Source organism: Struthio camelus, chromosome 4 (assembly GCF_040807025.1).
Source record: "Struthio camelus isolate bStrCam1 chromosome 4, bStrCam1.hap1, whole genome shotgun sequence".
NCBI lineage: Eukaryota > Metazoa > Chordata > Aves > Struthioniformes > Struthionidae > Struthio > Struthio camelus.
The window spans coordinates 77,254,355-77,280,868 of record NC_090945.1 but is presented as its reverse complement, the minus strand read 5'-3'; the positions used below and the strand labels follow the sequence as shown (position 1 = coordinate 77,280,868).

Here is a 26,514-nt window from a genome sequence, read left to right as displayed (position 1 = left end):
ATTATAGCTGCAGTAACAGCAGTTTTTGTCATCTCTGGAATGTTATAAAGGCATCCAAAGCATTCACAAAGGTCAGTTCCCTGGATTATTTGCTAAACAAGCTGAAATGGAGGCTCCTAAAAGAAATACGCAGTAAGAAATGTCATTTGTTTCCTAGCGTTTTGGAAAAGCGATAGCTGCCATTGTGAGCGTTATGTAAAACTGTAAAAAGGAGTGAGCACATTGGAAGCCATACTCTAGCCAGCCTATAGAAGCGCTGATGTTATAGACAGCAACTGTCCAGAATTTCACTGGAAAATCTACTCTGTGCTTCACACTTAAGGATTTCTGTTTACAATACAAAAAAATCCAAAGCCCAGAAATGTGGTAATTCGCATACTGGCTGCCTGTGCTTCCGCTTTTAAAATGATAGGTGGAGTTACTGTTACGGATGTGCCAATCCTTGGTACTCAGATCATCCTCTAATGCACCAAAAAACAAAACCCCCAAAATAAAACAAAACAAAAAACAAAGCCATTGTTTGTTACCTATGTGGAAACAGTTACTGTCTATGGTACTGATGTGCCGTAGATAATTATGAAGCTTTTAACTCAAATTCCAAATGAATAACTTATTTCCTGCAGGCAGACCTATCAGAGGGCCTGATGCCCTATGCGAAGGGTGCAGCCAGGTAAACTATTTAGAAAATCTTGTCAACTGCAAGTCTTTCATCAGGAGTGAAAATTCATATACTAAGTCCAGCCCTCATTCATTGGAAACAAATTAGTGTACTGGTCAGGGCTGCAGGGCTTTTTCAGATGGAAAATTCTTAGTGGAGAATTCAAATGTACCATATGCTTTAAGCTAATGGCTTTAATTTTAGGATCTGCTTCTGAAAGCAAATGCTAACCCGTTCAGGTGTGCAACCATGAAGATTGAAAAGGAAAAGGTATGTTTATGTATGCTTTATTACCTAGAAATCCTCTGGTCTGAAGATGAAAAATGATTGAGGTATAGAAAAATATCTCAAAGTACTTGAAAATTTTGTATTTATTTGGAGTCAGGAATTATGTGCTATTATTTATAGCTATGTTGTCGTTTCACATCCATGTTATTATTTTTAGATTTTGTAATATACTAACATGTTCATCCCCATGATATCCAGATACTTTCTTATCAGTATCTATAGCTAACACCACAGAACGGAATTACTAACCATTAGTAGAATTCTATCATTATTAAATAATTTCATAAAGTATGCTCTGACAACCCTATTTTGTCTTCCCAATATCTGTATTTCAGTTAAGAACCACGTATATTCATGATCTATAGGTAGTATTTCAAAGTCATACAAAACATCATTTGTTACATTTTTTGGCGTTATTTTAGCCAATAATTCTATGGTAATCAAAGAATCTTTGCAATAGCTTTCCATTTGGACCTACTTTTGTGTAGTCATTTGACACAAAATATTCCTACTGAGCTGAGTATACATAACAAGTTTTTGAAGATTTAACTATTGCAAAATATATATTCTGTGATCAGCTTTGTTATAGTAGAAGGTATTCAACATACTTGGTTTTCAGTTAAAGATCTAACAATTTTTGCTGAGCATTTGAGATGAAATAATGTATTTTGAGGTTGAATTGCAGAATACACCTGGCAGTATGAAGAGTAAGCCAACATTCCAGGCTCAAAAGATCCAAAGTAAGGTGAGCAGCATTTAAGGTACAGTTGTCAGATGTACTTGAAGACTGTGGTGTGAAAAACACACATGCGTATTCTGTGTTGATACAAACTCTACTGTAATTCATAATTTTGCATGAGATTCTATGGCCAGGAGAACTGGATGGATTTGGTCTTTGATTCATACGTTTTGGCCTGTGGACCAATGACAATCCATAGGGAAATGGTCAGGGACTGGGAAGAGGAGTGCAACTGCTCCGTGAGGAAAGACAAGCCAGGAGCCAGGAGTAACCAAAGCACAGACAGTGCCTCACTGACCAGGACGCAGGCCCCCAGTATCTGAACAGGAGAAGGCTGGTGATAGTGACAGTTTCTGTTGACAGCCTAGTGGTTGTCAGACAAAGTAAGGTCATGAGCGAGGCCTGTGATCCACCCAGGAAATCCAGTCAGGAGACAGGGCTACAGCATAAGTCCAGGTCCATGCTGGAAGTCCGGTCAGGACAGCAGGAGAGAGAACTGGAAAGGTGAGGAGGGGCAGAGCTACCTCTGGCATAACTTAGGCAAGGACTGAGGCCCAGACCGGAGCTTAAATGGGGCTCTTGGACCAGTGGGTGGAGGGGTGGTTGGAGGTGTCAAGTGAGTCTGGTCACGGCAGTTAAGGCCTATGGGTGTGCTGAGGGCCCAGGGTAAGCTGTGTGCTGTTGTACAGTGTAATCATATTGCCTTAACAGTGTTTTCAATTATTTTGGAGTTTTTACATAAAATGTTGAGGGCTGAGAATAGTCCGCAAGGAAAGACATTTGTGAATCTATAGTTTAAGAACTCAGTATAGGGACAGAAGAATCTTGTATCTGTAAATCCCTGTTTCAAACTGAGATCCTAAAGAATTAATAGCAACAATTCCAACTAATGACTTTCTGATGTACAATATGCAAGCAGTCTGGAAGTTTATCTTGTTTCCTGTAGACATGTAAGTCATAAAATCATAAAATCCACTATACTGATTGCTTCTCTGCTATGATTTCCAAGGGTCAGAGAACTGTAAACATGGAAAATGACTACGCACCCAGAGTGGTATACAGCACATGAAAACTCACGTTGGTATTTCTGCAATTACTGTGCTACAGATAATCTTCAGTCTTGCATCATTCAGTGTGTCACCTTTCATTTGTTTCAAGTTCATACCAGAAAAATGGAATACAGAAGCTGTGCTTGTATTGTGCCCTCAAATACTTTGTATGCTGATCTTTTAAAATTGTGTATTTAGGTATAGCTCATACACGCTTTGGAAAGACTTATTCCCTACTTGGGATACTAGGCCTCTGGCAACAATTTCTGAAGTAGATCTGGCACTGATCACATACTGGAGTTATCTTTAATAACGGTATCACTTAAGCAGTCTACTTCCTGACAATCCAGAAGCATCTCCAAAAAATGCTGTTGTGTAAATGTGTGTGTATGTCCAGTTGCTTTTAAATTAGCGGAAAGCCTAAGATCCCAACACCCCCCGCACTCAAAGGAGAAAAAAAAAGGGAAACATTTACACAATTAACCCAAACACACATGGCCTATAATTACGTGATCTTGATTCAACTCTATGTATATTGAACTTCCTTTTTTGATCATCTGAAATACTGAAACTTAAATGCTGACTGGTAAGAAGCAAACCATCTGCCTAAACTGCATAAAGGAAAATATGGATCTAGTTATCTTATTGCATTGATCAAAGACACTTTTAATAATTGCTTGTATCTTCTCTAGGAGTGCAATCAGTTTTATCTCACCTGAGCACATTTGCCTTAAAGGCTGGCTAGGTGATATTCAAAAAGCTGCTGTAGCAAGCTGAAATAGGCATATCGTTACGGACTTTTAAAATACTCTCTGTTCCTGTTGCCTTCCTTCTGGAGCAACTCTGTCTCTGAGCAAACAAGTTAAATGGCTAAGAGAACGGTTTATCCAAGATGTCTAAATGAGGTTATAATCTTTCCTCAAAATAATAAAATTATATAATGTTTTAACCAAGGAGTATTTTCGTTTCCCATGTTTTCATTTCCCCCCTTTATTATAACCACTGTATAATATACACATTGTTTTCATTTCAGTCAGGCAAATTTGTTATGTGCAGCCAAAAATTATTTCTTACTGCTGTTTGTTACAAAATCTTTATTCGTTCTTTTTCACTGCAAGCATAAGACAGTACAAATGCCTCATTACTCTGGCTTATTCTGGTTCTTGCTCATATGAGGCCTTACTCTCTACGTATTTTTTTGTTTTGGTGAGCTATCATGTGTTCAATAGGTAGAAATAGTGAATACAATTTTTTTCCACAGGAATTACAACACTTTCCAGTTTGCCAGATTGTTTCCATTTTCCCAGCTTGAAAAAGGGGAAGGTATCACATGGCAGAAAGGGAAAGAATGCAGTTTAAATATTCACTGCTATCACAAGAAACTGAATAATCTACTCAGTTATTTTATTTATCCTGTCTGCATATATCTTGGGAGTCCTAATTATTTTGACTATATGGGCTTCAGTCATATTTCTGTTTAATAAACTGGGAAATTGAAGTTAAAAAGATTTCCATAATCAGTCTCAGTTCAGTTCTCTATCTAAATTATAGTTAGGAAATGCAGAGCATGAAATTGCCAAAGATATCAAAATTTCTACACATGTCAGAGAAAACTTCCCCTCTAATGCCAGTATAGTGTATAAAATACAGGCTGAAGAGAGGGAATGTTCACATAATGCAGAAGACATTGGGTGGGGTTGAGAAATGGACCAAAGAGGAAGGAAGGATATCATTAGACACTGAGAAGAGTAAGTATATTGAATCAAACAGAAAGGAAGAAAATACTCAAGTTTCTTTGTTTTCCTCTCCTAAATTCTTTGAGTTATCATCATTTTGCTAAGAAATAGGCAGGTTTTTTTTTTTTTTTCTAGCAAAATATGCCACCTGTGTGGAAAATACAGTAATTGTTCTTAGGAGTTTCTAGGTTAAGGTTGTTATCCTCAACCTACGTAATTAATATCAGTTAGGAAACATCCCAATTTTTTTCCAGTTAGCTCATGTATGTCAGTAAACTGCGCAGTAGATTCATTTGTGGTACATAACTTGAGTGATTCTGTGCATCTGTTTCTCTGCCACTCATTAAGGTGTTAATTTGGAGTGTGAATACATGATTGGATTCCAAACACAGAACTTGTCTGGACTGAAGTTAGTAAGTGTCAAAACAAAGTTTTGTTTCCTGCAGGAATGATTCCAGTTCTTATCCCACCAGCACTGCTTTGCCTCTGTTCAGATCAGGTCAATTATATGCAGCTGCAAAGCTGATATATCTTGTCTTCTAAATAGTCCACTCATGCAAAGAGCATTTGTAACTGGCACAGAGTTTTCCCCTTCCCCTCTCAGTATCTAGAGGTTGTCTGGTAGTTAGTCCTAAGGCAATACTCTGAAGAATTGCAAAGCAGCCACAGGATCTCACCGAAGTAACGCCACGAAGAGTGAAAGTCAATGAAATCTGTGCTTTGCTTCTACCGTCTAGAAAACTGATATGGCAGTTGGTGATGCCAATTAGAAGTATTTTAAATTTAAAATATTGTGTACAAAACACATTTGAGACCTTCCTATGAAAGGTACTGCTTATGTTTTACTTTAATGTTTTCAGATAACTTCTCTTCTTTCAGAGACAGACACACAAATTATGTTGGAAGCAATTTATTTCCTTTTCCAAACCAGATGGAATCTTTTTTCTCACAGAATGTTTTCATGCACACTATGTATATGAGTACTGAAAAAATGAAAGGAAGCGAACACATTCCATGGGATTTGACATGGTCCAGGAGTGATTACAAATTTATAATCCACTTGGGAGGCTTTGCTGATTTCCTAAGCAGCTTGAGTGGTTTATGAACAGCATGCAATTTCATTGTTAATGTCAGATTAATGCTAGATGAATGCTTTAAGCAAAATTTATGCTGTCTTAGGTCGATTTATTTAACCCATTGAAATGTTTTTATACTCTGTTTTATGGTTTTCATTACTAACTGTAGTATATACATTCCCTTTCCTGACAGATTGACAATATACCGATCAAATTAAATGCAGCAGCTATTTTAAGAGAGGGTGCCCTCTATCAGCGGAAAGCGGAACAGGAACTCAAAAGGTACAATCATGCATCCTTCTCAGATTATTTTTCGTATCTCTTGATATAGAATAATTAACCACATTAAAAATAATTAAGAAAGCTCCAGATAAACTAATATAATGAGTCTGTTGTAAGGTATTATGAAACTGTTCTGCACACATAGTTGACAAATAAAGAGAAGAGTGGACTAAAATGAGCTCTACATTAAAGTCATGGTTTTACTGTAGATGCTATACAGTGTGACTGTGTTCTGATTTAGCACTGTGGGTAGTGTCCACTTGTAAATTCCAATAAAGACCACATGTTATATATATATTCTGATTCCCCGGAATAAATAATGACCCAAAGGCACACCTACTTATGTGTCCATTATAAAAATGTATATGCACATACATTAAGGCAAATCATTCCTTGTACTTCCGTTTTCTTCGATGTTATGTGGTCAATTGCATACCAGATTTTATACATGAACTTGTTTACATGTTTATAAAAAGCCTTGTCCATTTCCATCACAGTAAGGTGTTACGGAGGACTAATATTGGGCTGCTCCACAAGGCAGGGTGAGCCAGCAGCTGAGGGGGCGAGCAAGGCACTCAGGAGCAGTGTCCTCACCCACAAGGGGCTCAGTCCCACAGAGGCTGGGCAAGGCAGGCAGAACAGGTCCAGTGACAGGAACCAGGGCCAGCCAACGGTCCAGTGATTGCCAGATGAGTCCATAGTGATGAGTCAGGGGCAAGGTCAAGCCAAGAAGCCAAGTCAATGAGACAGGGTCAACAAAATACAAGGCTGGGCACAGGCACGTCCACAACATAGCTCGGGCAGGGACAAAAGCTGTTAACATGAGCTGAAATGTGGCTCCCAAGCAAAGCAGGAATGAACCTTACACACAAAACAAGACTTTTCACAGCTCTTCCTCACACAATTCTTTTCCCTGCAGTCTGATCTGAGGTTACATGGGTGCACTATGTCAGAGCTTGGCTTGAACGTAGGCAGCTAAATGCTTGGGGGAGTAGAGAGAGGGATGAGTAAGAAGTTGTTGGTGCACTCAGGGCTCTAACATGAGCCATGACTGTGGCTTATTCATCAGCTTAGGTTTTCAGCTGATACTAAGTAGGCAGCGAGTGACTCCTGAACGGCCACTGCAGGTTGTGTTCTCTAACTAAAAATGCATAAAATTTTCACTAATAATTTGAATAAAGATAAAACCTACATCATGTCATCTTGATTTAGTATTATTATTGATCATCCTGACTTAGCAGGCTGAACACTGAACATTGTTAGCATTTTAAATCCTGGAGTGACTGCATAAAGTTGGATATGGTCTTTGGGTCTAGCAGATTTTGATATATGAATCAGGACTTTAGCAATAAGGTTTTATACTTCACTCAGGTTGTGCTATCTCCTGTCATTAACAGCTGCATAAGTATAGTGAGGTCTTTTTTATATTATCCATGATATTATTCACTATATCTTGCAGAATTTTGGTCCATGAAGCAAAGGAATAGATTTACCCCTTAACTTAAAACTATTGTATATTCATGAGATTTAATCTTCAGCTGCATGTAACACAGAACAGATACTTATATATGCATCTGGGAGCAGCAGTAAGGCGCAATGCACTGTGCGTTTTTGTGTCTCTGCCCTAATTCTTGGCTCATTCAGTCCTTTGCTGCAGGACTTTAAAGAGCCTGCCCTGGAGCTTTGTTGTGCTTTTCTCTCTGAGCACAGTAAATAAGAATGTGGTTTTGCTTAATAGCTGAATAGTTCTTTACACATTACAGCAATATTATAGTATTATTTAATTGACAAAATACAAAACAAAAGTAGAATTAAGGAAAAGAGATTTTAGTTCTCTGTGTTAAAGTAGCCCAGAAGATTGCCAAAGGAGAAAAAGGGCTTGTTCCTTCCACCTCTAAGCAGAGAAATGCTCTAAATTCTAAAATGCTCTGAAAAAAATGTACATACCTTTGGCATGATTCTCCTTGCTCTGATTACTATGAGAGTCCATATGTGGATTAAATTTGCACTCTCCTGGGGCTTGGCTTTACTGAAAACTTACAAGTCCATGCCCTCTTGCACTTTCTTCCAGCCTGGCTTTCCCAGGTTTTCCGTATATTAGGAACCCGTGTAGAGCTGTCCCTTGGAGTTAAAATACACTTGACAAATGACTTGGCAATGTCTGCCTTTCTCTGCAGAGATCAAATACATATCACAACAAACAACAAACAACTAAGAAATGTTTTAGAAACCAAGGCAGGGCTGTCAAGCCAGATTCCTGGTATAGTATACCATTTCTTCTCTGTTGCAGAATTGAAAATTTGCTACGGGGGGCTGGAGACCCATCTGAATTCTTGGAATGGCAAAAACAGATGCGTGGAAAAGATTTGGAAGAGCAGCTGGCTGAAATAGAGTGTAAGAGGCTTCAAGGGAAACTAAGTCACGAAGAGGCAGTTCTAGCCCATCAGAAAGTAATCCAAGAAAATAAGAAAAAAGCTGATCTAATGAGAGAAGAGGTAATACATAAAACGTTGAGGAGATTTTGCTTATATTCAATCAGTGCAAAGCTTAAGTAGGTGTAGAAGTTCTGTATGTCTTTACTCAATGGAGTCTGCAAACAATGGAAAAATCATCCTATAACTTCCAGACTCACAAATACTCAATCTTTGAAGTACTTTGTACAAGTATTTGATTTGATTGATAACACTTTTGAATTACATTGAATAAAAACAAAAGCGAAAAATATTCTCCCCTACATTTATGTCAGTGTGAATATCCTTTTTTTTACAGATACTGACATATTAAGTACCATTTGCAATGAAATCACCAATATATAACTAATTTCCTTATACTATTAAACTGAAAGCCACAAATATAAAATATTTGTTTTCTGAAACTGATACAATTCGGTTTACTTCATGTTATCTGACATGCACGAACCTCTCTTAGGGGAAAAATCAGGCAGAGGACCCTTTTTAGATAACAGTGATAACTGAATACTTAGGTCAAAAAATACTTTTCCACACAGTTTCCAATCTGGCAAATCACATTTTCTCAAAAACGTTGCTAGATCTTTCCATTTTTCACCCTTAACTCACATTATGTTTTCCCAATGCTTTCCCTATAAACTAAACAAGTGCTCATGAAATAACAAACACTGTAGATTTAATATTTTTAAAAGTCACTGCCACAGGCTACATCCACTGCTTTTCTTTTGTAGTAGCCAGGTTAGCTGCTGTGCCCTGTGGGCTGGCTGCTACTTTTCTCCTGGCTGTCTCTCACAGATGTCTCTGCAGTGCCTCAGCAACTTAGGGTGGTACCGTAAATACACAAGATCTTCACAAAGCCTTATTGCAAAAGAAAGACATGCTTAATGGGTTCCTTTTCTATTCTTCAAAAACTTTCAACCTTGTCTGGTAATGAGTCTACCTAGACAGGCTGCAGCGATGACTTAGAGTGAACCTTACTGTGCACAACGGAGCATGGTGTGATTGCTCACAGTCATTCCGAAATGATTGTAACTTTTACATTCACCTCAGTTTCAGAGCAAGTAAGTTTTATTTTTTAGCAGAAATGTCCCAATATGCATTGATTTGGGCATGTGCAAATCAGACTGGCCCTATCCTTACTGGTTTCAGGCAGTTGCCTTTACTTTCCAACAGATGTCGGCAGAGAGTTCCTATCCATATGGAATTCTCCAGGGGTGCTGAGCAGCTCTTCCCTATTCACCAACAAGTGTCATGATGACCTCCCTTGTAAAACTGTTGGCTTTCATCTGAATTAGAAAACACAGAAAGGACTCATGCTCTGGGAAAACTCTGCCAAATGATAGTTCTGCTTCCTGTTCATTTCCTCTGACAAAGAAAGGAGCATGATGGCTGAAAAAGCAGTTTCTGCCCTGGAAGATCCTGTAATTACAACCAGCTATGAATTAGATTGGCACTTATCTTAGTATCTCATGACCAGAGCCAGAGATGGTTTTTTATCTACCCTTAGGAACGTGCTGGAGAGAGTCTGGAAAACAGCAGTGCAAATGTCATATAAATATCATATGGGAATGTCATAAGGGAATGTCATGTCATATGGGAAGATAAAAGGTAGAGAGAGGAGTCTTAAATCTGTGTCTCTGTGTTGTCCTTTGTTACTTTTGTGGATGATGTAGTGCTTTGGATCCATTTGTCCTTGTGCTATTTCAATGGTTTGAGGCATTCAGATCACCAATTATGAGGACTTTTATTGACCTGTTTTTTGGGGATTTAGAAAGCGGAGCTGATGCACCAGTATGCAGAGAAACGTCTACAGGAACAGAAAGAAATGAGAGAGCTGGTGGAGCAGGTCGTAGAAGGACACAAGAATGCAAAGCAAGCAAAACTAAAGCTCCAGAAATACAAACAGCAAATAGGTATTTATATATTGTCAAAACAATGAGAGATGATGTGAAATATCCCTAAATGACTTTATTTTAGTGGGGCAATTACAATCCTTATTGAAAGGAAAGGGAAGGTGAGGAAAAGATCCAGAATATACATTCCCACGAACAAGTTGGCAATGGGCAGGTCAGAAATTCTAAGCTACTGGCCATGGGAATTACTCTTTGTTTAAAAGGCAAAAATACCATATTAGATGTTCCACGACTACTTTTCCTTCAGTCTAGAGGCAGTATATGTGATTGACTGTTCTGACTGTGAAATCAAGTTATGCAGCTCAGATTCTTGTGATTCATGCCATTAAGAGAGGACTTGCATAGCAATCACTTTGAAAGAATCATAGCTCACGATGTCTTCTCCAGAGATGACAGTTCAGAGAAGAAGACCATAGCTAATGAAAAAAAGAACAGTATCACAAAGAAGAAGGATGCAGCACCTCCAAGACAGACCAGCAGTTAGGATGAAGGGACGTGATGTTACTCATCCTCAATAATTCTTAAAGAAAATTCTTCATTTAATGCATCAGCTAATGAAGTCTGGGCAGAAGGCTGTTCTGACTGGCATGACTATACATATTTCAGTCCAGGGCCATGTTAACATCTAGTGTAAGAACAGCCTACCTGTAGCTCTGCATATTTTGGTGAGCAGAAGTCTCTCTTCTCTGCTTGTGTATCTGCATACTTGTATTGTTAAGAGTTGGGGGAGAGGAGATAACAAATCTGAATGGCCTAGCAAAGCCTAGCAACTTTTGAAATTCAATGGTTTCTAGGATATATGGAGCTCAAAAAACTGAATATTTGTTATTGCATAGGATCCTTTTATTAAATAATGAAGCAGTATCCGTTTTGCTACATTCTACCATTTTTCATCTTAATTAGAACATAAATTACAGAATGGTAATTCAAAGTGTCTACTTTATGTATGTATATAGTGTGCATACAGAATGTTTATGTGTTTAATAGAATGATAGATACTGGAGTGGGAAGTAATCATTTGTTTCTCTAATCATTCCTCCCACCAATGACAGATTGTTCCCTCAAGTACCTTTACATCAGTATTGTTATCATCGTTATTCACAAGTGCATACGAATTATTCTCCAGATGGACTACTTGTTAAAATATGCAGCCAGCTAACAGAGATTCATTCCTTTCTCTCAGTTCAGGAAGTCTGTGAAGAAAATCGAGAACTTCTTCGGCAAGCTTTAGAAGAAGAAGAGGAGAAGCTTAGGAAAAGATATGAATTGATTCAACAAATACGAGTTATTGAATCTTTACCAAGCCTCAAAAACAAATTTGTTGATTTAACTGAGGTAAGTTCAGAAGGAAAAACAATTGTTTTTACGTAAAGGCATACTGTATGTTTCACATATCCAGAGGAATTAGCTACTGCATGCAGATATATTGCAGTCTGGATACACAGCATTAGGTACAAAGTGACCCCATTACACAAAGATTAGATGTGAACTGGAAAGTTCCGCAAAGCTTTTTAAATGAAAATTTTGCCATGAAGAGTATTATGATGGTAAGTGAAATCTTAGGCCCTTTGAACTTTCTGTGAATTTTGCCAATAGGATCCAGGTTTTATGACATCTTTCAAAAAGAGACTGCCAAATGATTAAAACGTATTATCAGCCTTCAAAAAGTCACAGATTTATCAGTCCAGGGCTCTCGTGTCCAAACACAAAGTTTGGACTGATACTGCAGTGGCGACTGCCATGGTTATTAGCAAAATTAATCTCCTGTGCTTTCAAAATTGTCGACATTTAGGTGTATGAAAGGGATTGTCTAGTGAACCCCAGACCTCTGAACCCAAAACTTTCTAATGTGTTGTGTACATACTGTGCAACTGACCTGGGTGTACATGGTCACGTCCACAGGAAATGTATCCCAGACTTGATGGGTTTACTCTTCACGCACAAAGCAACAGCTGATATGTCTGACGTTTGGCTTATAGCACATACTTTGCAGTTGTTCTGCTCATGCAAAGTGGCCATTTTTCCAGAATTTCAAGACTTAGAAATCTTTCTTACCACTAAACCAGAAGCACAGTAGCTGAAAGCTACTCTTCCATTTCCCATATCCAAATTGAAAAAAAAAAAAACCATAGAATAATATAAAACAAAATTAGCAGTTTTAAATACGATCACAAAAAAAGGGAACATCCATGGTTAATCTGCAGAAACCATAGAGAAGGGAACAGATCTTCCTTCTGTGAGGCTGGTGGAACACTCAACGTGATGCTTCCATTTTATCTCCTGCTCTTCGGAAAAGAACTGACCTGTTCATTGGTTTCATTGCTTCCAAAGCTACCTACCCCTTTTTGCAGCCCTGCAGATAAATACTCCATCTCATTTATCAGGATTTTAGAACACATTTTATCTTAAAGTGTAGAGTAAGTGAACAAGAATAAAATCAACTCCCTGAATGTCTCATCCTCCTTTTCTCTCCTTGGTTTCTCCTCCACCTCTTTTTTTTCCAGCCAAGGAGGGCAATTCTCTTATATCGTAGTCAAGCCCGGACTCACTCCAGCCGTTCCTGGAGAAATACTGCTGAACCACAATGGGAAAAGCAGGAAAAAAAGTGAAAAGTACAAAGAATTATTGTATACCATAGACACTTAACTGTCTGCATTGAAATGACGGAAATGTACTCCAATCTATAGGTTTTTCATTGCCTCCAGGTAGACTGTGCATTACATCATCCCTAAACAGAACCTTTAGTATGGTCTCACTGCACATTTGCCTCCCAGATGGTTCAGTCAAAAGAGTTCAGGCTGCAAAGACACAACTATGTACTGTAGTCAGACCCGGAAATGTCATTACTTTTTCAATCGCAACAACTTCTGTAAAATGGTGCAAGCTCTCATTCAGGAAAATGAAGGTGTTTGGAATGTCAGTACTTTATTATTTTTGAACATAGTTCATTTCCCTGCCACTTAGAGTGGCTGTCAACCCCTCAAATAGAGCTTCCACTGAAATCTTATTTGTGTCTAAGTGCAGAATATGGCTTTAAATACATTTTCCCATCTAGCTAATCTCAAAAGACAAAGCAGAAAAACACAGCAGGTTTCAAGTCGTATTTGAAAAACTCATTCCAAATCAAGCTTATGCTATGTGTAAGGTTACCAAAGTGTAAGGTTGCTGATGATGGGGTGGCCAAACAGGTCATATTGCAAGAGAATGGACCGGAACAATATCTCTCAGTTTACTTCACAATTCCCTCATATCCACTCTTACGATGGCACTCCGATTTGAATTAGCACGCTTCTGTTGATAGCTAGCCCTGTTTTTTTCTTTCTTAAAAGGTTTTTTCAGACTATGTGAAATTAAATATGTGTCCATAAAATGCTGACTTATTCTGATCGTTTCTGAAGTACCCAGTTCTTCCCTTGATGGCACTTCAGCTGCCTGAGCGCTGGCATTATATACTGCACAAGAACAGAACTTTTCGTATTTTTGGAAACACTTCACTGTCTTCGCTGAATATTTTTGAAATGCAGACGCTCAAAGTGTATTCAATTTCTGCCATTTTCTACTTCTAGGAAATTCTCTTTCTAAAACTTTTCAGTGTATCCTTGCCATGGTCACACACAACCACTGGTACATGTGCCCTGTTCCAAAACATTTTCCTTTCACTTCCTGTGAATACAACTTTACAGTCATTGACTAGGTCAGAATGGTGGCAAGGTGGTATAGCACTTGGTATTTGCAAAATCACTCTAAATTCAAATCTGAGAAGGAGAAAAATGATCATTAACTGTTTCAGTAACCTATGGTAGTAAATGTTGATACAAGAGATGCAGGAAGAAGACTGATTAATATTGAACCCTTTTTTCAATCTTCTACTGAAGCTACGCTTGAGTTGTGTTTAGGTCATGACAGGTAAACATGAGGAGCATGGAAGCAGAAACCACTAACCCAACATTGGAGAGTCAAACTTTAGATGAAAAAACAGTGAGGCAATGATGTTTTCTTACAGACCCAACTTTTGAAGCTTTTTAAGGAGAAGCTATGGATACCGAAATTGTAAAAGAGACCCTTGGAAACCTTGGAGGCATCATCATAGAAGGCCACCCACGACACATTCTCCTTCATTGATGTGCTTGTATCATTAGGCTCTCCAGAATAACCCAGTAAAAAGCCCACTTAAGCTCCACTGCTATAGAAGCAAATAGCCAGTCCTGATAAATATAAAATGCTGTTTTGTTACTCTGCTTTGTGTTTCCCTTTTCCCTCTCCATTGCTATTTTCTTCCTCTCTCTTGGCTTTCCTCCTGATTCTTGGAAATGCTGCTCTGCACAGCCAAAGAATGATCAGTGGAGGAAGGGTGTCTTACTAGGCTGCTTAGATGGCATCCCAGACCAGAAAAGAGGGACTGGGTCCCGGTCAATTCTTATAGTCAAACTGACAATCTGAGCATTTATCTGTGACTCAGCATCCTTCTCTTTTCCCATTTTTCTTCTTCCCCTCCACATTCTGTTTGCTAAAAAACTCAAAAGCAGGAAGTCAAAATGTCAACAACCAATGCACTATTCAGTACATGGACTTTTTTGTTTTTTGCTAATTAGGATTGCTTGAAAAAATGCACGCTCATAAACTGAATAATTTCTCTCCATTAAAAGGATTGTAATGAGTTTTGATTACATATGTCTATCATTATCACATAATTTCAGGGTCAAATATACATTTTGGAAGAGCAGTTGTTCTTTTTTGCCCCCCATTCATCCTTTCCAAACCTGGTCATTAATTTTCTGTCTCTGGTTCTATGGAAATGAGCAGAGCAAGGTCTTTGTGATCAAAATTCCAACCAGTGTTTCACTTTTAGTAGTATACAACTGTATAGCAACAGTTAGATTAACATTTTTAACTTTCTGCACCCATATATTCCATTATAAACATTAGAATGCACGGTACAAGATATGTTCCAAAGATGTGTACCAAAGAATATGTTAAGATAGACAAAAGAATATTAGTTGATGTGAAATGGATTTTCATCCATTTCATGTTGCAAACAAAACTACGTAGAAGCTTGGTATTTGTGTAGGTTTAGGTAATTTTTCCGTATATGCAGCTATGAATATATGTAGACATAAGGAAGGAGACAATATATGTCTGAGCAGGAGCTGAAAACTTCAAGTTTGCGTGAATTGGTTTAGAAATGATCTGACTTCATTTGCAAACTCCTGCAGACTTCCAAAGATGCTGACGTTTCTCATTACATCTCAGAATTAGGCCTCTTATCTCTCTCATTCAGAAGTGGATTTAAAAAAGCCTTCACAGAATCACAGAATTACAGTATCACAGAATGGCCAAGGTTGGAAGGGACCTCTGGAGATCATCTAGTCCAACCCCCCTGCTCAAGCAGGGTCACCTAGAGCACATTGCCCAGGATTGTGTCCAGACAGCTTTTGAATGTTTCCAAGTATTGAGACTCCACAACCTCTCTGGGCAGCCTGTTCTGGTGCTCAGTTACCCTCAGAGTAAAGACGTTTTTCCTTATGTTCAGACAGAACTTCCTGTGTTTCAGTTTGTGCCCATTGCCTCTCATTCTATCAGTGGGCACCACTGAGAAGAGTCTGGCCCCATCCTCCTTCTACCTTCCCATCAGATATTTATACACATTGATAAGTAAGTTGCTCCCTGAGTCTTCTCTTCTCCAGGCTGAAGAGTCCCAGCTCTCGCAAACATTCCTCACGAGAGCTGCTCTAGTCCCTTAATTGTCTTAGCAGCCCTTCGCTTGACTCACTCCAGTAGCTCCACGTCTCTCTTATACTGGGGAGGCCCTTCATTAAACGTTGAACATTCACATTTTATATTTTTATATTTTAACATTGGGCATTAAGGTTTCAATTTGCTAGGTACAAAGCATTGTTTATTCCTAGTCTTTTCGGATAAAAACAATGAATACACATCATAGATCAAATCTATAATCTGAAAATAGATAGAAAAAATACTTATTTTGGAGAGTAAACTCTCTTCTGGTTTTACACACTTAAAAAATATGCAGTTTTACACATTTCAAATGAAACTTTAAAAATCTTACTAAAACTAAACAACATGCCAACTAAAATTTTTCTGGCCAGAAAAGACATTGCATTCATGATTAGTCTAGTGTATATTTCAACTTTTTACATGAAAAGTTTTATGAGCGTTATATTTTTACAAATACAAAAGATGAGCTCTACCACATGAAACGGTTTGTGATACACAGTGAGGCCTGTCTTTCTTGAAGTCAACACATTCAGCATGATTTGGAATACAATCAAAATATTCTAGTTTTACTCATTTACTTTTCCCTTGCTATTTAAGGAGTGTTATTTGAACCAATATTTCATTTTCTCTAGACTGGTGGCCATGGTTTAATTTGTGAAATGTCAATAGTGGAACTACGTGAACGCCTCGCTCTACTCAGAGAAACACAGAAGGCAGCAGAGGAAGAGAAGAGAGACCAGATAATTCATGAAAAACAAGCTAAGGAACAGCTTCTTCTAGACAAATTAGACCAGATTTCCGTGTTCAGAGCAGAGCTTGGACGAGCAGCTGCTTTGAAGTCAGTATAAAACAGCATGTGGCATTTAAGGCATTGCAACTTTGTTAATATTTTGCTAGCCCTTTGAGAAGAAAAACAAGTATAGAGCAAAATGCTGCCATTTTATAAATCAGTAGGACTTTTGCCAAAGATTACAGTGGGGCCAGGATTTCCCTTTTGTTCTTGAAAATAATTTGCTTCAGATTTAACAAATATTTTTCATCAATTTGAATTTATGGTTGAAGACACTCCTTAGGCTAGTGTTGACAGTATTGCCTCAGGATTCAGAGCCAAGATGATATATTGGGAACAGCAGCTCTGCCTTTCTTTTGTTCCTTTTCAGTTAATCAGAACTAATTTGATTTTATTGGAATCATTCTAGATGGGTAGTTAAAGTGGTTTCTCATTTTTACTTAAAACAATACGTTAGGGCCATGTTTTTCTTCCTACTTTTGTTGTGTGGAAGGGCAGGCTTTATTTTAGAAGTTAAAGATATTATAGGAAGGAGATTTTCTTATAATAATAACAAATACTAAATTAAATATAGTATATCAGTAGATCAAAGAGAAAAATCTTTGCTTACAGGCTCTCTGGTCAAATTTTGAATTCATTATTCATATCTATTATTCATTATTGTATTTATTATTCATTATCATAAAGGATCCATAAGCACCATATGTACTTCACATATGCAGAAGCCCTTCCACAAAGTGATAAAATCTAATTTAAAATCCAATTTAAAACTATTTACAAGTAAAGCTGAGCAGGAGGAAAGCCTGTATAAAAGTATAAAAACATGGCACACCTCTTGATCTTATGCCTTTTTTACTGCATCTTAACTAGTTGCCGTTGTTTCCTTCCAATTTGTCTTATATCTATGCCCTTATGTCTATTCAGTAGTTTATTCCCTCTCTTGCTGTATTTATTTTGCAAGCAGACATTCATGCTGAGATACTGAAGACATAGAATATAAGGCTAACAGCACATGTCTTTAGACATATCTTAGATTTGTGTTTATCACTGAGGTACCAAAGGTGGCTTCTTAGAGTTCAATTCATATTATTGATTTATCTTCCAGTGCTAATTCTCAATCACAGAAAGCAGTATTGATGTATTCATTTAACTAGTTCTCACTAGTCCCAGCTCTAATTTGGTTTATTGCTGATCGTTAATCTCCAAAGAGCGGGGTACTGTGTTAGTGCTTAAGAAGATAGTTTAATGAATCAATAACTGCAGCTCCAGTGGACTGACTGCATGGATCAATGACCCTCTCTTGGATGACATCTATAGAGAGAAGGTGTTAAGACTAAAGAGGCTGTGGGAGCAATTCAAGTCACTACTTTCCATTAGAGATTCTAACTAGAGCTTGAGCTTCTATACCACAAAACCTGTTTCTCTATTAACTACTCAAAGAATCATTTGTTATGCTAAATATGTAGCCTTTGGATTTCACATGGTTCTGAATTTCTTTAAAATAGACTCTTTGGCTTAATTCAGATCTAAAACTGTTCTGATCCTGAAATAAACTATGTTTGAATGAGAAGCTAACTTTATTTCACTTTTTGTCCTGACACATTTGAGATGTTATTCACAGCAGACCACCATGCCAAAGATTATAGAATCTAAACGAAATTAAATGTTTAATTTGCAGGCTTCGGTTCAGATTCATGGCAAGCAATACAGAAATGTACTTTATTTTAATGATTGCTTTCCACATAAAGAAAATATGAAGTTTCATTATATATGAAACTAGATGTTACAAGACTTCTTTCTTGGCTCCCAGGCAATGATACATAATTTGGAAGCATCTAGCAAAGTATTCCAGAAATGTTGTTCTTCAAGAATGCATTTAATAGTATTATCATCTAGAATGGAAATCTATGGTGGTATTTCTGTTAATATAGGGGTATGGTGTGCTGGCCCATTTTCAGATGCTAAACAATTTCCTGCAGCTTTTGTTTTATTTCTAAAGAAACTATGGCCTTTATGTGTTAAATATGCTTTACAGATCCTTAATCCTGAAATTTCTATCAAATCAGCGTGAGTGATTAATTGCTTGTGTTGTACTGATATACTACACTGGAGACGTAAAGATCACATGATTATGTTTACAAAACTAATTAATAATTATAGGGATAGAAAAGCAAATCTTATCCATGGTGCTTGTAAGATATTGGTATGCATCAACATAAAATTGCATGTTTTATATTAAATTGCATTATGTTGAAGGCTACTGTTAATCAGCTAAAGGATGGCGGCTAAGCTTTGCTAAACAAATGTTTTCCTTAGCATCAGTTGAAATTTAATTGGGTCCCTACCAAGCAGGTTCCTTTCAATATAATTTGCAAACAGACATGCATCAACTCGAAAGAAGCACATAATAACATATAATGAACTATATTAAACAAATTAGGAAATGGATCCTGAAAAATTACCAAGACATCAACCTTTAATAGACTGCAAACCATGGCATCCATCACAGCAGTGGCTTTGTGAGTGCTTGCAGAATGCTTGAGGAGACAACTCAGTATATATGTAGCACGTCCCTTTAATGGACAGAATTTCACACAGTTTGAAAGTCAGCAGCGGCATATGAAGTGGACAAACATTTGACTCCTCGGCTTTCAAAAATGAACACCAAAAGATTTATGAGTGTCTCAGTAGATGCTAATATATTACAGGTATGTCCCTGCATACTTCAGATATAATTCCCTTTTATTTCAGTGAGGGTAGGTCTATATTGCAACTAATTTAATGCAATTAGAACTACTCAGTAGATCAAACCAGTTGGTGCTGAGGCTTCTTCCATCCACATTATCTGTGGCTTGGGGGTTTTATGGGCTTAGATTTAGCCTGGTCCTGGGACTTCATATGCTTTAGTGCTGTCCAGAAGAAAGTTATCCCACAAAACTATGTACTCAGTTTCTGTCTCCTCTGCAAGCTCCTCTAGGAAACACCACACTGTCCTTTTGTCTGTCTCACCCAGATGACAGTAGCATGTCAGTGCCCTCATCACCCACTGCCACCTAAGCAAGGCCTTGCATACAGGAGCCAGCCATTTTTGTTCTTGCTCATGGTGCTGCCTTGCTTGTTTTCCTGCTCATTTCCAAGGGACATGATGGCACCTGCTGCCCAAACCTCATTCCCCCCTCCAGGTCTGGGCAATGTCCAGATGATACTGTGGGGAAGAGGAGAATGGTGACCAAAATTCTGCAGCTGCTATTCCAGGGAGACTGTTCAAACTGACACTAATCCTCCTTGGCTTCCTTGTGTACGAGAAGAATCAGGGAACTGTTGTGTGGAGCCAGATGGATGGACTCCCATTTTTTTCATAAATTATCACACAATTTTTTATTGAATCTGGAGAGGATTCTTGTAAACATACACTATCCCGTTTTGAATGGCTGTTACCTTACTTTCTTAGGAAATAAGCGATGGGGAGACAGATTGTATGAGCTTTCTCTGCCTTGACTCCTAGAAGTTCTCAATTGACCATCACAAAACACCATAATTTTAAAATTCCATTTTTCATGCCTTCTCCTCCTTGAATTTCCCAGAAACGCTGTGATGTGGTATGGCATCTGAAAATTTATGGAACTGGCTGCTTTTTGGAATAATGCAGATGAGAGGCACGTGACTGACTTAGTGTGGGAGAAGACTGAACATTAGACTGATAATAAGCAACTATTTACAATGTTAATTCAGAAGCAGCTGCTGCCGCTTCATGATGTTAAACCTCTTGCTGTTTTTCCTGTAATTGTATTTACAAGAATCTGTATTTGCATGTAATGAAAGGTTTTCTTGCTTATTCCCACTGACAATATTTAATCGTGAAGTGTTTACCTAAAACCATATTGTTATATTCTCCTATATCCCTTTGAATGCAATGCCTCGTTACAGTGCAAATAGAAATGATCCATGTTCTCAATCAGATTAATTGATGGAGCACAATTTTTAGACTTACATACTTTAGAACATAATTTTTTAGACTTTAGTGTTAAAAAATAAGCTCACTGTAACAGAGTAGGTAACTGTATTAAGGAGGATAAGGAAATGTTACCCCATCTAGATACCATGATGCAAACAGCAGAGTAGTTCAGGAAGTATCTCAGGAAAGCAACTGGAAATGAGAAGCCAATCTAAACTGTGCCCCTTTTCCATATATTAATCATATTCATAATCACAGTCATATTTCAGGATGTAGCACAGGCCAAATTTCCCCTTCATCCAGCTCCTGAGGATTTTGGGAACTGTAGTCCAGGATCTCTGCTCTGAAGAATGCTAGCTATTAAAAGGGGAATTTCCTATCAGCAAAGATGAAGCTAACAAGACAGACAAAACCCGTTTCACCTAAGGTAAAAGAAGTGTTTGGATCCCTGGGATCTTGATATGGCCACTTTTTAAAGTAAACTGGTGATTTTAGCATTGGAAGAGACTACTTCCCTCTTCCTCTTCTTCCTGCTCCTTGGTAAGAGTGTGCCTTACACTGAAAACAGCGTAGTATAAGACCCAAGAGATAAGGGAAGAGTTCTATTGTAAAAGCAATCCCAAAGGGGCAACTTGTCAGTGAATTAGTCCTGCCACTCACAGAGCAACAGTTGCCATATCAGCTAAACAAGGCCCTGGTGCACTCTCTGCCTTGAACAGGTCATTCTGAGTCTTGCTGAGGTTTCCAAATAAAAGCCATTGCAGATAAATGTTGTACTACAGCAATACAAAAGGATCTTTTGCAAAACTTAGAGTAAATCTAAAAAGCTCTGCTCTTCTTTCCAGCTGAGAGAAGACGTCAGTTCTAACCTGGTGATATGTTATATAATCATGTATCTCTCTCCTTTGGTAGAGCTGACACTTACTTTAGCTCTGAATTGGGCCAGAGAATCACAGCTGCTCATGACATAATATTAATACTATGGCTTGATAACACTGAGCCAAATTCAAGAGCAATGTTGAATAAAAGAGAAAGTTGGATATGCATAAGTGAGTCACTATGTAAGGTGATGAAACCTACAAGAAAAAGTTGCAAATAAATTGTCCCAGTCGGGTGAAAGTAAGCAATAACTGATAAAATGTAAACACCAGCGAACAGAAAAAAAGCTACAGCAGAAGTAAAAAAGAGAAGACTGTCAAATAACTGCTCTCTTGTTCCTTATTTCTATGCTGCACATTGTACTATCAATGTTTGCCCACCTGGACCCACTAACCTCAATTAATACATCGCCATCCCTATTGTTTCTGAATGTAGGCATGGAGATTACACAGAAAATAATACCTTTATTTGCCAAGGAATATAGAAATCAAGATGAATACTAATGATCTTATAAAGAAGTCGCCATAGTTCTCACAAGCAAAAAGCTGCAGTATTATCACAAGTTTTGCACATGTTTTTCCTTAAGAATGTCAGGCTTGAAAATGCCTCAGATATTGTCATTACGGCATCCTGTGGGAAGAAATTATTTTATACTGTTTAGTAGTGCTTTTCTGTAAACAACAAGAAGCAGCAAGTTGTGAATACCACATTCATTGAGCTATATGATTTAAACCTGTTTTCAGTCTAGCTAGTCCCCAGAGGCAAGAGCAAATTCATTATTATCCAAGTAATATATGCTCAGAAGGATTATTCTGTAGGTTGGTACTAGTTTACCTGCTCTTTGTTTCTTTTTGATTTTGCAGGCAAGAAGAAAAGAAAAGAAAGTCCCAGTCTGGTGAAAGGCCTGTGAAAGATGAACGCATTTTAAACCTGCAGCAAAAGATTATAGAAAAAACAATGGAGCGTAAAAAGCAAGCAGAACTCTTAAAGATTACCCCTCAGAAAACCAGCATTGCATCAGCCAAGGTCTGGGACTTGCATAAAGAAAAATGATCTGCAATAGACCTAGTCTTCACAGACCCTTTTTTGCTCAACTGCCACTACTGATGAGGGTGGCAGAAGCAGGTGGTGCCATACAGCAGAGGCAATAACAACTCCCTGTTCCTGTATGTGCATGTCTTCTATCAGGCCAAACCATGGCCCTGGCCTCATCTTCTTATCATATCTGCTACCACAGACCAGGGCTCATCCATATGATCCCTATCTTCTCACTCTTCCTACCACACACACTCATCCCACCAAAACAAGATCTTACCCCTTGTCTCTAACTCTGTCCTCTTCACCCTCCTATCATACGCATCCTGCAACACTCAGCTGTGACCCTGACCCCCTCTTCCACCCAAGGCGTGTTCCAGTTTATCATCTCCATGATTTTTACTTCATCTTTCCTGCTCCCACATCAAGGTATGGAAGCACCATTAGGCCTGTAGGCTTTTTGATGGGTTACCTTGGTTCCGCTTCCTTGGCAAGTGTCTGAAGACAAGCAGTCAGGAACTGCTGCTACTGCATCCGCCCCTGCCATCACTTCACACATGCCTAACATTTAGCAGTGGTTCAAATACCAGCAACAGTGCATACACCACAGCTTATGAAACACTGCAGTGAACAGTCATGATGGGATCACTTTTTAAAAGCTGTGGTAGCCCAATGCAAAATTAGAACTGTATCTCCCAATCTGTTAAAAATAATAACTCATGACCTATTTTCTGAGGAGCTTTGATGAAGCTAAATTCAGGTGAAGATGAAAACTGTATTTTTCAAGTGTGTATAGTTCAAAAACTGAAATAGTACAATCTTTCAGAGTATCAATGTTTGCTGCCCTCAGAATCCCCATTTCAGGCCGCAAAAACCAAAACTGCAGGAGAGAAGGCCCTAATTCAAGAAAGCATTTGCTAAAGTAGGATGGCTTTCTGAACTGAGGCTTTGAACACATGCTTAAAAGCTTTGCTGAATAGGGTCCAGGGTAAAGTGAAAGCAATAAATGGAGACTTCAAAGGAAAGCAGCCATATAATTACAGCATGTGAGTCATTTTAAAAATCAACAGAAAGAAATTATGAATTAATAGCTAGGACTTTTGACTACCTGATGTGGAATTCTGTGAGTGCTCTGAGGTCATATGAACGTGCACAAAAGCCAGAGTTTGAAAGCTGTTTTGAAATTAGATTGTATCTTTTTCTTGTTTTTAACTGTAAGTCTCTGAAGATGTGTTTTTTGTTTATGTTCTCCTCAAATGTTAAGACAGCTGTAAAAAAATTTTTGAAAGAAAAACATCAAGGTTAGTATAAATTATTTAGCTGTTTTGGTGTAGCTTCTGTTTGGCTCTGCCTGACCGTATCCAGATATTACTACAGAGAAGTGGCTTAATTCTGGCCAGCTATGTCCAACAGCATCTTTATTCTAGCTGAACTGCATATTGCTGAAAATAGTGGTAGTGTGATTATAAAAAAGAATTCTTCCCTTTATGCAGTACTTATCTAGCATTCAGTTTATACTGCTACCTTTTAAGAGTACTCAATAAATTGAAGAAAATGAGGCCTATTCCTTGTATTAAAGTTCCAAATCCAGACTGTGGCTTCAGTTACATTTGTGATAGCCCTTTAGGCCGAATGACTTTGTGCTGATACAAGCGAAGATAAAGTTTGTTCATAAATCACTATTCAGTTTTTAATAAAATAGAATTTATATTACAGCTTGGAAGACTAACTGTAAGAAAACTATCATTAATGGAAAACACATTGTTCTACCATTTTAAGCCAAGAATCAGATGAAAAAGTAACTGTTTTGTTTATTCTGAGCTTTCTTGGCAGTCCTGCTTTGTGAACCTAGTTTTTGAATCCGCAAACCAGTAGCGTCTGATAGAGAGGATCTGAGCAACTGTTCATTTATAACTTCAAGAACAATCTATTGGCGATGGGAGAACATAAGGTGGGGCACTGGGGCGTGACAGTCCTGATGTAGTTTTGCCTTGACCTAACATTTTGTGAGGTGTTGCAGTTGTGTTTAATTCATCTTAAACTGGGCAACCCAATCAAGTTATGTTTATATTCATCATGCCTAATTTGAAGTTGACATGCTTCCCAGTTGTGTTAGCAAGTAGAATGTGTCACCAGCCAGCCAGATTATCATACAAAAGTTCAGTGCATCATCTAAATAGAACCGTTATATTCTCTGCGATGTGATAATCCCTGTTTTTTTTCTGCAGAGTTCTTTGCAACAGAACCACTGGAAAGAACTGGAAGAGAGTCGGGAAAGACAGTTCAAGATCCTTCAGCATGGCTTCATGGCCAGAGAAACAGCTCAGAAAATGGCTGCATATGAGGCAGCAAAAAATGGAGCCACAGTTTGTATACTGCGATCTGAAGTAAAATAAAATTCATTTGGAAAAAAATCAGACTTGCTGGAAAACTTCTCCCAGTGTGCCCATATACTACAAGGTTGAATTTTAACCTTTATTTCATCTTTACAGTTTGAATAGCACAACTCTGGTCATACAGGCACATTTGAGTCAAAATTTGTTATTTTTTTGTCATGGAATTTTTATTTTTAATCAGTAATGACCTATTTTTCCAGTTAGAATCAAAAGCTGTAAGAAACTGAGCCCTTGCAACTGAGGCTCCTGTGGCAGAATGACAAATATCTGGATAAGAATGCTGTCTGTATTTCTATTATCATTATATATTATACCATGATTTGCTACATTCATCTTCCTAAAGAATAAAAATTAGGAGAAAAAAAAGTACAATGTTTGTTTACATATGTATTTTTTCAGAAGGCACGGTCAGCCCAAGTTCCCAATACATCATCTTACCTGGCAGTAGCAGTGCATAGCAGGACCACCAGTTTCAATGCTGGTTTTAGAGGGTGAGGGGAGAACTGATGGCATACAGCAGCCAGAGAGTAGACTAACTGACCTAGACATACTGTTCCTATATTTGCAGAGGTGAATCTTTTTTGTCTTTGAATGGTGGAAGGAGAACATAACATTCTTTGATCTCTCTAAGGAACTGCTTCCAGAAAAAGGCAAAAATCTGTTACTCACCTAGAAGATAATTTGCCCTCTGTGACAATTTCTATACTGTGTAAAAAGGCCTTCAAATCACAAGATTTATTCTAGGCATAAAGCCAAGGAGGATATAAATCTGGATTAAAATCTGCACAGCAGTAAGACTATGTAATGTATTTCTATTTTAAATTTGTGCCAGTTACTAAGTGTTTAATTATGGCTATTGCAAATATTTAAATTGAATGAGACTGTCGCTGACATTAGAGTCAGGCAGCTGCTTTTAATGCTCTCACAACATTGTATTTCTCACTTTTTGCTGAAGGAAATCTAATGGAATTCTTTTGTTGCCATCTAGCTGTGAAGATTGCTTCCACAATCTGCAATGCTGACAAAATGTGCTGTATTTTTTGTTCATTCTGAATGCTACAGCAGTTCAGGAAAGCAATGAGATTCATGCAGTAGCTCAGTAGGAAGAGTTAAGGATCCTAGGAGAGTGGGAAGAAGGAGTGATAGATGTAGAACTGCGGAGAAGTCGGAACTATGACTCTGTGTCTAGTAGAGGGTTGGAATAGCTTAAAATGACAAGCATTTGGTTCCACAGAGTTTATTTTCCTTTGTGTTTGTCCAGCACCACGTTGTGTTGTATTCCACAATGACAGAGCGAAGTCTGGACTTGAATGCCTCGGTTTTCCAGAAGCTAGCAAATAATAGGACTAACAGTCACGGTCTGGGATTTTTCACAGCTGACTAGTACCTCTGAAACTTTTTGTTATACCATGCATTTTGAGAATTAAGAAAAGAAAGATTAATCTTTAGGCAAATAGACAGGCATATCTACGAAAGGTTTTCAAATTTCAAAAATTTATCATACTGCATGCTTC

General features: G+C 38.0%; 1 protein-coding gene across 5 annotated transcripts in view; it reads left to right on the top strand.

The window, feature by feature from the left end:
- CFAP99 (cilia and flagella associated protein 99) overlaps positions 1–25,359 on the top strand; it is a 59,426-nt gene extending 34,067 nt beyond the window's left edge. For 3 of the 5 annotated variants that reach the window (XM_068943543.1, XM_009686142.2, XM_068943541.1), the window contains 9 exons: positions 863–928; positions 1,620–1,691; positions 5,740–5,828; positions 8,119–8,323; positions 10,068–10,209; positions 11,393–11,544; positions 16,578–16,783; positions 22,433–22,595; positions 24,833–25,358. In XM_068943543.1, the coding sequence (XP_068799644.1) occupies positions 863–928; positions 1,620–1,691; positions 5,740–5,828; positions 8,119–8,323; positions 10,068–10,209; positions 11,393–11,544; positions 16,578–16,783; positions 22,433–22,595; positions 24,833–25,000 (1,263 nt within the window). In that variant the 3' untranslated portion in view covers positions 25,001–25,358. Of the gene's footprint in view, positions 1–862; positions 929–1,619; positions 1,692–5,739; positions 5,829–8,118; positions 8,324–10,067; positions 10,210–11,392; positions 11,545–16,577; positions 16,784–22,432; positions 22,596–24,832 lie in introns of all 5 variants that reach the window. The other 2 variants (XM_068943540.1, XM_068943542.1) reach the window with 2 other exon arrangements.
- Positions 25,360–26,514: the final 1,155 nt, after the last annotated feature.